This window comes from Crotalus tigris, unplaced genomic scaffold, assembly GCF_016545835.1.
Source record: "Crotalus tigris isolate CLP2741 ecotype Arizona unplaced genomic scaffold, ASM1654583v1 scf7180000018970.2248101, whole genome shotgun sequence".
In the NCBI taxonomy this organism is placed as follows: domain Eukaryota; kingdom Metazoa; phylum Chordata; class Lepidosauria; order Squamata; family Viperidae; genus Crotalus; species Crotalus tigris.
Window position 1 is genome coordinate 423294 of NW_024097302.1, and position 12834 is coordinate 436127.

The 12834-nt window shown below is 37.3% G+C and overlaps 1 protein-coding gene across 9 annotated transcripts in view; it reads right to left on the minus strand.

Annotated features, from left to right (window-relative positions):
- P2RY1 (purinergic receptor P2Y1) overlaps positions 1-12490 on the minus strand; it is a 119187-nt gene extending 106697 nt beyond the window's left edge. For 7 of the 9 annotated variants that reach the window (XR_005558491.1, XR_005558493.1, XR_005558489.1 and 4 more), the window contains exons 1-2: positions 12146-12490; positions 8046-9126 (exon numbers count right to left, since the gene is read on the minus strand). Coding sequence is in view for 3 of the 9 variants with exons in the window: in XM_039357949.1 (XP_039213883.1) it covers positions 8046-9069 (1024 nt within the window). In the remaining 6 variants the exon portion in view is untranslated. Of the gene's footprint in view, positions 1-4783; positions 9127-12145 lie in introns of those variants that run through there. The other 2 variants (XM_039357952.1, XM_039357951.1) reach the window with 2 other exon arrangements.
- Between the last annotated feature and the right edge of the window lie 344 nt (positions 12491-12834).

Below are 12834 nucleotides of genomic sequence, written 5' to 3' on the forward strand. Positions count from 1 at the left end.
AGGACACTTCAACCGTCATAAATATAAATCAATTGCCAAGCATCTGAATTTTGATCATGTAACTATAGGGATGCTGCAACAGTATTAAGTGTGAAAAAAGGTCATAAGTCATTTTTTTCAGTGCTGTTGTAACTTTGAACAGTCACTAAATGAACTGTCGTAAGTCAAGGACTACCTGTACAATTTATCTCCACCCGAACATTTATGGATTTCAACTTGGCCTTGCTTTCCAAAACTCAAAATTCAACACAATTCAACATTGCCAATCACTACAAAGAAATAGTAATAAACCCCCTCCTTTTATTTATTATAATCTTTTTCTCCCTGGGAGCCCCATTTAATTTCTGGCCTTTTGTTTCCATAACCTCTCAGTTAGTATGGTGAAATTACTTGCTGAAGAACTTTATACCTGCTGTTACGAGTAAGGCAAAAGCTACTTTTATTAAGTAAAAGCACTTCCTTTCATTTGTTTCCAAAATTTATCAGAGAGACCCAACATTAGTAGAGGAACACAAAAGTGCCAAAAAAGTGGGGGGGGGAGGAGGAGAAAGAGCTGGCAAAGAAGCAGCAAAAATACTTAGCACAAACTATCAACCAGAATGGGGGAAGCACAACCCCATCTCCAACATGCTAAATCTGGTGAACATTTATAACAATCTGTCTACCTACTATATACCCACCTATAAGCATACATATGAAATTGTTTTCCCCAGTAATCCTTGGCTTTAAATCAAACTCCTCTTATAATAAATAGCATGTGAGCAACTTAAGAACAATAAGATTAAAGAGATTTCCCATTGAACCATATCACTGATAGTGATAAACGCCAAATCATAGGGAAGAGACAGTGTTTCATTATAAGTTTAATACATTTTAGATGGCCTTCAGATCTAGAGAAACAGACTACTCCTTTCCAAAAGCCATAGGATAGAATGGAGCATTTTAATAAAGAAGGGGGAATATAGTGTTTGTTTATCTAATAATGTGCATCATGCCATAAAACTAGTTTAAAATAAAACTATAGTAACACATTATAAAAATAAGGCTACCATATCTGAATTGTAAAAATCTGGATGACTGCTAGATGACAACAAAGAGCTATAATTTCTGTATATCTGTTGTAATCTAGGAGCCCAATTAATTTTTTTGCACCAAGAACTGGTAGCTCTGATGAAAATAGAAGGCTGCAAATTCCAAACACGCCTTGCTTTATGTATGTACATATATATTTATACATTAAGGGGCAGGCAATCTAATGAGTTATAAATGTTCCTATACATTTTAAGAAATGTTCTTAATTATAACTCTCAAAGGTTTTCTGGCCTTTAGCCATACTGGGTAGAGCTAATATGAGTTGCAATCCTTGAGAATACAAAATTGACTATCTTGTCTCTATCCTTGATCTATAAGTATCTTTGAAAATGAGGAAAAAGAACAAAAAAAGTAAAAATTTCAAATTTAAAACAATGACATCTAAAATGGAAAAAATAAACAGGGCCTAGGTAGATACTTTCACACCAGAATATGCTTTTTGCTTTCTATAACATCTAAATTTGCTCCAGACTGCAAGTATTTATCTGAAAGTAGAACTGAACCCAAATCATAACATTTGTCTAGTTTGATCATTAAAGAAAGTGAATTTAATTTTTACATTCTACATTTATTTCATTTCCAGTTGATTCAAGTGATGTATACATCTCACAATGTGAGATGACACAGTTCTCTTCAATGAATTGTCTTAAAACTTATCCAGAATTTCAGAAGCTGACTGAAAAACCTGCTAAAAGTTTCCATATATGTGCTCCAGAGGCACAAGTCTTTTCTGGCTACCAACACATCTGGAAAGACCTTAATGAAAATCAATTCAGCCACTTATTTCAATGTTGGAAGGGAGGGGCCTGCATTGTTTGTTAAAGCAGGTTTCGAAGAATACTTCACATTCATTGAAATAAAATACCTTTTTGAGATTTTGGACAACCCTTATTGCTCATAGCATGAGAATCATAAAGGGGAAACCAGGATTGTGGTCATTGGTTTAATGCTTGGCAACTAATTGGTTAAATTAATGTTTTCTTTTAACACCTAATTCATGGCCATAACAAATACACAAAGTCAGATCATCACAAACATCGGCAAGTGTACAATTAGACTGTCCCTTTACTTCTGGTGATATGTGTATAATCATTAATTCTCCAACAGAATTCCATAAATACCATCAACCAAGATTCTGACCCATAAGGAAGTCTTCACCAAAATATGGGTTTTATTATTGTTTTTGTATTTGGGGAAACCATCTTGAGCATGGAAATCAGTGATGGAGCCAGAAAGAGAACTGAGTATAATATGTACAGCTACCATTCTCTATTGCCACATATGCTCACCCTATATTGCCACATGGGCTATTAAGTAAGCAAAACTCTGCAGTATGATTACCTTTGTTTCTATATGTGACTACACACAGAGATGCATACAAGTAGTGAATGATGCCTTTTCTCTATTATAAATATTTACTTAAAATATAATTTAATGTTAAGTTTTGTAAAGACCATTCTCATCACCTATGTTTCTAGAAGCAATATATAGCAATGTTGATTACAGTATTAAGCAAGCATGAAGCAATAAAATATGGATCAAACATGGAAATGCCATGCAGATAGCATTAAAATGGACAAAGATCCGTGGGTCTTAGCTTTGTTCTAGGAGAAACATGTTACATTTAACTTTGAAGGTGAATGTAAACTGACAACAAAATCTAAAAAGATGACACACAGAGAATCCTTGACCTGTTTTCTATTGTGCAACAAGGAAGATGAAGAAGAATAAAGTTTGAAGAAGTCTGGCTTGATAATATATTCAACTGCAGCTGCTTTAAGAGTCATTTAAGCTTTCATGAAGAAATTAGATTCTTTTAAATAGCAGTAGCATTTTCCAGGCTTATGTGGAAATCTAAAGAAATGTTGGTCTTCTTCAATGAATAAATGGAGAAGATCTCTACTTATATAATGTTTAAGTACTTCATCCAAACCATTTTTTCAGCATGTACAACTGTAATGAATAGCCATCTGTCGCAGATACCATAATCTGGATTCTGAGCATTAATCATTGCTTTCAGGAACCTAAATGGCCTGTTCTAGTTCTATGATTCAGTACTATATCCATCCAGGGATTTGTTAATCCCACATAATTATTTGAAGTAAGGATCCTACTTTGCATCATCATGTTTTACTTTGTAATCTTGGAATCACATTCTTTCAAAAGATGGATCAAGATCTGGGTCTGTAAAAAAACAATTTCTAGTGCTTCACAACAGTGAAAAATATAAAACATCAAGTAGGTCCTGAGCATTCAATTAATAGCTAAGGCAATAGGCGTGTCCTTTTTCTTTTCTTATTTTTAACTGCATTGAATGAGAAGCTGTTTCTGAAAGTAGGTCAGATTTTAGAAGCCAATTTAATTTGGCAGAGGTGAGCAGTGATCTTAAAACATGAGTAAAAAGCATTCTCTCTAATTACATCAATCTTCTTGGCGGAATGAATTGTGTCATTTTCTTAATGAGTCTTAATCTATTGAATAAACTTAATTTATATTTTTCTGAGATCTCCATATGACAAAAATTCCAACAGGCTATATCTGAACTCTAGGTCGTGATTCTTGATTCTTACAAACACCACCGAGAAACTGGGAAATGCCCTGTTATATTAAGATAAACTGCTTGATATCTTTTTTATTGTTTTTTTACAGTTTTGGAGAGGTTCAGTCCTGTCACGGTAACTACTTTTTTCCCCTAGATGCTAGGATATAAAGATTTTTCAGGTATCCAAACGATCTTTCTGGCTCATAGAAGACCTAATCCAAAAGATGGTTGAAATCTACCTCCAAAAGAGAGGTAGATTGCCATACTGAATTTTAATGAACAAGTGAAAACAAATGGAATTCTGAACACCCTTGCTGCAGAATTCCAAACATTTTGCCAGCAAGTTACAATAGACTTGGGAATTTTTTTTACTTCCTAAATGTCCATCTATTGAATAGTCGGACTAAGAAAAAATGGAATATGATAAGTGAAAGTTAAAATGCATTTGTAAACAAAAAATAACTCAAATACAAAGGTTTTAGAAAAGCCCACTCTATAATTCTGTTTCTTAATTCAACTGCTGTGTTCAACAAGGCATGTCTCAGTTAAAAAAATCACAGTTCTCAATACCACAGGGAAGATATTTCACTTCCTGCTGATACTCAAAAAAGGCTTTGATAGAGTTGGTTAACCATAAAAAGAAATTTAAAAATTTACTTATGCAGATTCCAAATGTCTTGACTTTTCAATTCACTTGAATTGGACTGTTAAATAGTTTGACTTGCATATGCAACAATGTTTGAATTGTGGCCTTAAGCAACTGCAATTTATATAATTCAATCTTTGTAGAATAGATTTAAAATTGGTTTTAACTGGAACTTAGATTCAAATGTAAGTTTTATTAGGGTTTACTTTCAAGTAACAAGTCACAGGATTATATCCAAAAATTACATGCTTCTATATAGAAATTAACTTTCTCTCCATCTGATGCTTTCAGGTGTACTAGCCTCCACTTCCTATTCAATCCATCTTCCTTGTCCAAGACGGCCAATAGTTATGTTTCCTTGGCTTGATGGGGAAACTTATTTTAGCACTAAGTTCATAAATACCCAATTCAATTTTTGATTGAGAAACAAGAAGCATTCTAAAATCCATAACACAACATATTTCTGTCTCCTATTAATATGTAAAATAAATAGATTTTGCAGATTCCATAGATTTTCATTTATTTTTGAGATGTTTTGAAGCTTTGCCAAGAGACTTTTAGAGCAATTCTTGCTCATATGCAAACTACTGAGTATGAATAAGCAAGATGAAAATAGATTCTTTATATTCTTCCTGTAAATTATGGATATCTGTCAGGACTTGCTAAAACCATTCAAAGGATTATACAGCTTGTTCATTTTGTACACAAAAAATATAAATAAACCAATTTAAAACATTGATTCTTAGAGCAAAAGTTTTTCAGATATATTTTAGAATATTAATATATGTAAATGTAACTGGCTAAAATTGTTTGTTTTTCAAGTTCCCATTTTAAGAATGTGCTGGCTAAGTGTAAATGTAACACAATATGTTGCTCTTGATCTAGTTTAGATGGCTTTTCCACAATTATATTCTGCCCTATCTATCATCACACCTTGGTATGCATGAATGTTTTCTTGAATAGGATAAACATTATTTAAATGCTATATTTATAACAGCAAACATCTGGACAACCACTAGATTGTAGCAAAGAAATAGTTTTAGGGGTCTATTTATTATTATCACATGAGTGTCCAGAGCTTTGCAGTCCAAGTCTGTTAACCCAGTTTTATAAGTCTAAATTGAGCACATCACAAAAATGTAAGAAAACAACAAATAAATCAAGCAGGCTGAAAACATGAACAAGTTAAAAAGCAGCAACCAACATGATAGAATGAAAACTAGCTGCAGAGATCCTGTGGGTTGAAAACTATGTAGACACATAGAAAGCTATGTAAACATAAAGATCCTTCACCTATCAACTTGAAACTAATGAGAAAGACAGTCAGTGGGACTCCCACAGTAATGATTTCCAGTAATTAGATACTATCACTAAAATGGCTCTGTCAAAGTGCACATTAGATGTTGACAGCCATACAGAGATTATGTAAAATAGATTATGGATCTATTTTAAAATCCATGCTGTTTAATGGTGAAAAATTGAACGTAAATAAATTCAAGCATGTCCTTAAGAGTCTAAAACCCACATAAGTTGGAAATAAAGAGCTGATTAAGAACTAATTCAAACACATTCTTATATGGAGATTTGAGAGGACCCTGTTCAAGCATTTAACCCAGTGTTTTCAACCTCAGCAATTAAGATGTGTGGACCTCAACTCCCAGAATTCCTCAGCTGACATGCTGCCTTGTTGCCCTGTCACTTTTCATACATTGGATGGAAAAGCTTGAAAATCCTCTTTATAGATCTAAATCAGACAGGGCAGAGCAATGTAGGCAGCCTACCTGAACTGGTTTTCTCATTTTCAATTAAGCAAGCCTTTTCTCCCTCCGACTGCATGAATTCCTAAATTCCTGGAATGGGGAGTTGGGCATAAGGTCTTTCTTAAAACAGTATGAAACTTATATAAATTTAAATGATGTATTTTCCCCCCAGTAATCAAAAGCAATAGCAGCTTTTGCTTGTTCTGGGGGGGGGGGAAACTAAAGCATATACTAGAGAAGTAAACAATTTGCCGGAAAATCAGCTGTTGTCATGCAAAGTGCTTTAGATTAACACAAGCAAATTAAACCTAAAAATAAATCAAATGTCTGCCTTTATGCTGTCAAAAATATAGCCTGTTAAATAAGCTTCATTATTTTATCCAGTGAAAAACTGAGACCAACTCCAAAATAATCTAAATTGCCGAATAGGAATTGCATCTCTTAAGTGGCGGAGATATGCTATATTTTCTATGATGAGAGATTGTTAAAGGCTTCAAGGATGTGTCTTCTGAAAATAATGCACACAATGGGCTAAACAATAAAAAAGTAGTTATGTCCAATTTTTGTGACGCTAACAGGATTTATATTCATATGAACGTTTCCACCAGAAAATAAATATCAAGACATGTGGGAAAGGCATATCAAAAGCTCAACTGAAATGCCCCAGTTCTAACCATATCAGCATTTTTATCACCCAAAAGCAAAGAATTTAGATTTCATTCTATATGGGCAGAACTATTTCCTCATATTTTCCACCATATGCTAAAACCCGAATCCTATAGGTGATAGTGGGTAAGTGAATGCTACTCTATTACCCTATATTATGTACTACTACATTCACATCAACCTGTGCTGTTATGGAGGCTTCCAGATGTATTAGGTAACCATTATCAGGGTAGCTGCCTGAGGATACCAGACTGGGAATGACCATTTGATAGGGCCGTGCAATGATTCAGGTTCAGTTCCATAAAGATGTTTTGAGAGTATAGAGCCCAACCACAGGTTCAGTTTGCAAGTCTTAAAAGTAGTCACTCATTCGTGAGAACTTTTTGGAATCAAATCCAAAGTGCTACAGACTTGGGAGGGAACATTATCTGCTTTGATAGGTCAGCTAGAACAAATCACAAAATAAATGATAATGGATTCTCACTAAGAATCCAAAATGATAAAGTGCACAGAAATTTAATTCTCCATCCAAAATTGCTGCAATAAGGAGACTTACAAGTACACTGGGAAAATACCCCAAATCAATATAAAAATAATAAATTCAAACTGGCTAATATGCATTGAGTTAATTATGAAACCAAAATCAACTATAATAACATAAAGAACTAAGAGGTGGCTTATTTCTTATTGATTAACTGCTTGGCATTCCTGGAAGGGCTTTTGTTCTTTTAAATGAATGTAATGAGCTATAATATTCTTGAGGATTTTGCATTAGTCCATAATGGGGCTGGCATTCATAAATCATCCTTCCCTTCCTATGACCACAACAATGAACAAGGAAGAGATTTGGAGATAGAAGAGTAGAGTTGGATCTTACACGACTATTTAATTTCTCACAGATATTTCTCAGGTTTTTTTTAAGTCAAGTGTGTAGTTGTATATAGGGAAACAAAGTTCTAATCCCTTCTCTCTTTAAATTGTACATGCCACCATGGTGTCCATTAAATTAATATTTTAGACACTTTTCTGATTTTTTTCCTTTAAAAGTATTTATATTTCACTTAGTTTCCTCAAAATAGGCAACTAGAGGATGGTTTAACATGCACACACACGCACACACGCAAACATATGCACACATGTTCTTCACTGGTTATGGTTTGGGCTTTTTACATGCACAAAATCAGTGTTATAAGAATTAAAAAATAATTAGGATAGCAAAGGATAGAGACTGTTTGCAAAGAAGAAAAAAGGAAGGAAGGGAACGGGCAAGGAACCATTCATAAGCTTGTGTCTCCATTTTGTTTGCACTCAGATAAAATACTCAGAGTCATATCCTCACTTTTGGATTGCACATTGAGCTCACTTCGTCTTGAGGCTTTCCGAGTTGCCCTGGAAAGCTTTCTCCGAAAAGTGTCTCCAGCCAAAAAATATAAAATAGGATCCACACAGCTGTTGAGACTCGCTAGCCCTCGAGTTACTTGGTAGGTAGCATAAACCCTGTTGTTAAACGCACACATTTCCGGAGTCTGAAAATCCAACCGGGCGCGTAGATTCAAGTTTTTCATCACGTGGAAAGGAAGATAAGACACAGCAAATACTGCCAACACTATAATAACCAAGTAAATTGATTTCCTCCTAAGTGGAGAATTGTCTAAATCTTTGTAAATCAGTGCTTTCACGATTAATCCATAGCAACCAAGGATCAGAATGAATGGGATGCAAAACAAGAAGACAGTGGTGCACATGCTGTAAATAAAGTAGCTCCGCAGGTAATTATCTACTGTTGTGTCATAGCATGTCATGGTTTTGTCTTTTTTTACTTCAGTCCCAGAGTAAAAGAAGATGGGAGAGATTCCCACTACCACAATAAACCAGACCAGGGTACTGATGTAAACAGCATTCTTTTTTTTCAGTCTCCCTAATGATTTTAAAGGATGCACCACACCAGTGTATCTGTGCACACTGATGCATGTGAGAAATAAGATGCTTCCATATAGATTGACATGAAAGATAAATCTCTGCAGCTTGCACATGAAGTCTCCAAAGATCCAGTCCGTTTGATTGAAGTAGTAAAATATTAGGAGAGGGAGTGTCAGGACATACAAAAAGTCTGCTAGGGCCAAGTTGAACATGTAAACTGAGATGCCACTCCATGGCCTCATGTGGAAGACAAACATCCAGATGGCCACACTGTTGCCTAGGAATCCAGTGATGAAGACTACAATGTAGACAACTGGCAAGTAATAGAACTGAAAACCAGTTTTGGTCAAAGAACATTTGCTAGTGGCATTGCTGGTCACATTGTTAGCCAGTGCATGGGTTTCAGTCAAATTCAGGACAACCGAAAGAAAGGCTTCAGTCATGGTGACACCAATGAATTCACATCAGTAGCTTTCAAGATCTAGAATCAGCAAGTGTCCCTAGAGAAAACAAAGAAAGTATCTAAGCCATGTCAATAAAAGAAACAATACAGCAAAACAGGCAGGAGAAAAATCATATTCAATTTTTAGCAGATCTAGAAGCAGTATTTGTATTTATTTATATCGTGCTACAATCTGGTGACTTTTGGTGGCTCACATGATAGAAGAAAAATATTAAAACATTTGCAATACTTTTAGAATTTAAATAACTAAATAATAATAAAATCACTACGAGTTGGTTAATTGACAGGGCCATAAGTACTACATTTGCTTTTTTGATAGGTATATGTTCCTGCAGACCAGTTGAGATGCTTTAATTTACTTCCCTTATTTGAATGTCAATATTATATTCTTTCTAGAATGTGATTCCTTAAACTTGTGAGTTATTTTCCATATGCCCTACGACTTGCAACAAAACAGTCCTTATAGACTGTTAAACTCAGTCAAGTATCAGTTTTTGCTAAAGCATCTTATGGGCATTACCAGATGAGGCTGTTATTCATACAATCACCCTGACCCATCCATGGAATTTTGCAGATCTCATTCTCCAGTTGTAACAATATTCTTCCCTGCCCACCACCACTGATGTCTTCTTTTAACAGGGGCAAAAAAAAAATCTAAGGAGAAAAAGGCAGAAGACCTCTGCAATACTTTTTTGACTGGTATCAATACTGTCAAAAACCGTCTATCTGGAAGAATCCTGCATTTTATAGCTGGAATTTCATATACCTGGAAGGCAGATGGAAAGTAATGAGCTTACTGAAAAATTCAGCCACTGAGAAATCCTATAGTGTAAAAGATCTTCGTGGACCTTGACTGCTGCAAGACCACCACCACCCCTCACCCCCATCTCTTGTACCATACTTTAAATCTAGCTAGCAGCCAAAACAAAGTGCTTAGTAAAGACCAAATAGTGGTAGAATAGATACAGGTCGGAAATATCTATCAATAATTTTTGAAGAGTATAAACTTGGCATTACTGAAATAGTGTAACCATTTCCCCTGCATTTACTGAAAAGAATTGTCATACAGTTTTTGGCAATTCTTCTCTCTCCCTCCCTCCCTCCCTCCCTCTCTCCCTCCCTCCCTCCCTCCTCCCCTCTTTCTTCCCCATTCTAAATATATATTATTTAATGAAGTAACCTAGGAGATTCTTTCTCTAGTGGAAGAGTTTTCAATTCCTACTTTTTAAAAGAAAAATGAAGGGAATGTACAATACAGCTGTTAAGGTCTTTAAATAATATGTTAAATAAACTTCTGCATTTGTTTAAATACCCATCTTAAATGTATTTTCATATTTTTCTTCTTAACATCAGAGGAACCCCCTTTAATATATGACACAATGGCAATCTCTCAGTGTTCTACTTTTTCTCTGCAAATGTCATTCTGTACCTGAAAATAGCCCAGAGCCATCCTAATAAGAGGCTGTTGACAAACACACTTGCCACAATCTGGTCTAATTCCTTTTCAAAGCTATGGATGATAGAAAGCACAGTTACAGGTTGCCATCATGTGATCTGGAAATTAAATGTAAGCTAAATTGTCCTAAATTTCAGTTCAATAATCTTTGATTAGTGAAGGCAGAGGGAAAGAGGAATAAGAAATGGTTATTCAGGCACCATATGCATGGCATTTTTTTCCCAGAAAAGTAGTTTGGTTTCTTAAATTTGAGTTAAACAGATAATAACTGACTGAAGATAGTGGGAAAGTTTCTGAAAATTATATGGGTGGTGGCAGAGGAGGGGAGAGAATCCAGATACCCCCTTCCCAAGAAGATAATTATTGGTATGAAAAATTACACAGTCTAAAAAGCTGGAACAGGTGGACAAGAAAACTGCAGGGAGCAACAGTAAAGGTTAAACTGAATAGAAATGAAGGGAGAATCAGACAACAAGGTACTTGTAACAAGACAACTGAAATGAAGAAAATTCAGTTGTGCATCCTTAGATATCTATGGCTATGTCCCCTGTGCTGGCACTCCAACGCCTCAAAAACTATGAAACCATAGCTTTATTCATATATATTAAGCCATCATTTATCCCTAACAAACCACAATGTCTTTGCTCACAAAACACACCAAGGCATAATGATATCTGTTGGGCCACCTTTTTCAGCCATGATTCATGGGGTTAGCAGGCTATGATATCAGTCTCTGTGGGATTACATAGGAGATCTGCAACTAGTTTAGGGACAGCAAAGAGTAATACCTAAAGGTACCTTAACTTTTCCTGCTTCTATGCCCATTACACACACAGACAGTCACAGGCGCACAGAGCCTTCACCACCCTTTACCCTTGCACAGCAGCTCCTCCCTCCGCCCTAAATGCAAACAACACGGAAGTCTCCAGTCAACAAAATGGGTTCATCTCCAGACAAAGCTCAGTCCCGGATTGCAAGTCAACTACGAGGGCCCACACAGCTCCGGGGCATGTACAGAACGCGTCTTCTGTCTCTTTCTTCTGTCTTTTTTTCAGCTTCGGTTTGAGTGCGCTCCCCTAAGGTCTCATTTCAGCAAATCCACTAGGTCCTTCTAATCGACATTTTACTTCCGACTTAAGAATTCAGCGCAGGAGTCTCAAAAAAAAAAAAAAAAAAAAACCACAAAAAAAAATCACATCTCTTTGGCCACCGAGATCGTTAGCTTCGTGCCTTGTTTTTCAACCGGTATTACGCGGTGTGTGTGTATGTGTGTGTGTGTGTGCTTCCCCCCCCCCCACTTCTGAATGAAACGCGCGCGCTGTTTGGCCAGGAGAAAAAAACCCGGAGAGTTGACCCCACGGAAAAGCTCCGCGCCTAAACGAGGCTCGCATCTCAGTTACTTTGTCCGGCAAACTCTCCGAGGTTGACTAAAATGACAGATGCCGCGGAAAGAGAAAACGAAGGCGAAGATCTCTTCGCTCGGGCAAATTCTTTAGGCGGCGTTTTCAAGAGGTTGCAAAGGGCACTTTTCGGAAAGAGATGCTCCCGCCGTTCGTTTTTGTTTCCGAACTGGAAACTTTCCTCCGCGGCCAGGACTTACCTTCGGGAACGCCTCAACACGCTCGACCAGAGCGGGCAACGCGGTGTCTTGCCGCCGCCGCCGCCGCTCTTAGCGCGGCTTCTGGTGGTGCTGCCACCGCGCCCGCCGTCGCCTCCTTCTTCTTCATGCCGCGGTTCCTTCTTCGCAGCTCCCGGGCGAGGCGGGAGAAGCGGAAGGAGCCGGCGGCACGAAGCATGTGCCCGTCAGAGCCCCGAGCTTTGGGCTCCTCGCGGCGACCGCCACATTCCCACACACTGGCGAGGCGGGCAAAAAGCGTGCTGACGCGCGCTGCTCCGGCAGGCAGGCAGGCAGGCAGGCGAGGAAGTGCAGGCGAGCCGCGAGAGGGAGCGCAAGGAGGCGGGAGCGGCAGCGGCTGAGGCGGCAGAGAAGAAGCCGCCTTCAGGGAAGGGTTGGTTCCCGCCCCCTGAAGCTCTTCCCCGCGTGGGCAAAGGCAGATCCACTTATTCTTGATGCCAAAAATAAACCAAGTGGTGATTGTTATGCCTCAACATAACAGTTTGACAGTCAGTTCAGTTCGATCCAGGGTAGCAAATAAGATCAAATCAAGAGGATTCGTAGGTTCATGGAACTGACTTTTCCTCAGCTGTGCATTGATGGATATATTAAGATGATAAGGTAAGGTAAGGCAAGATGAGATAAGATGAGATAAGGTAAGGTGACCTTTATCG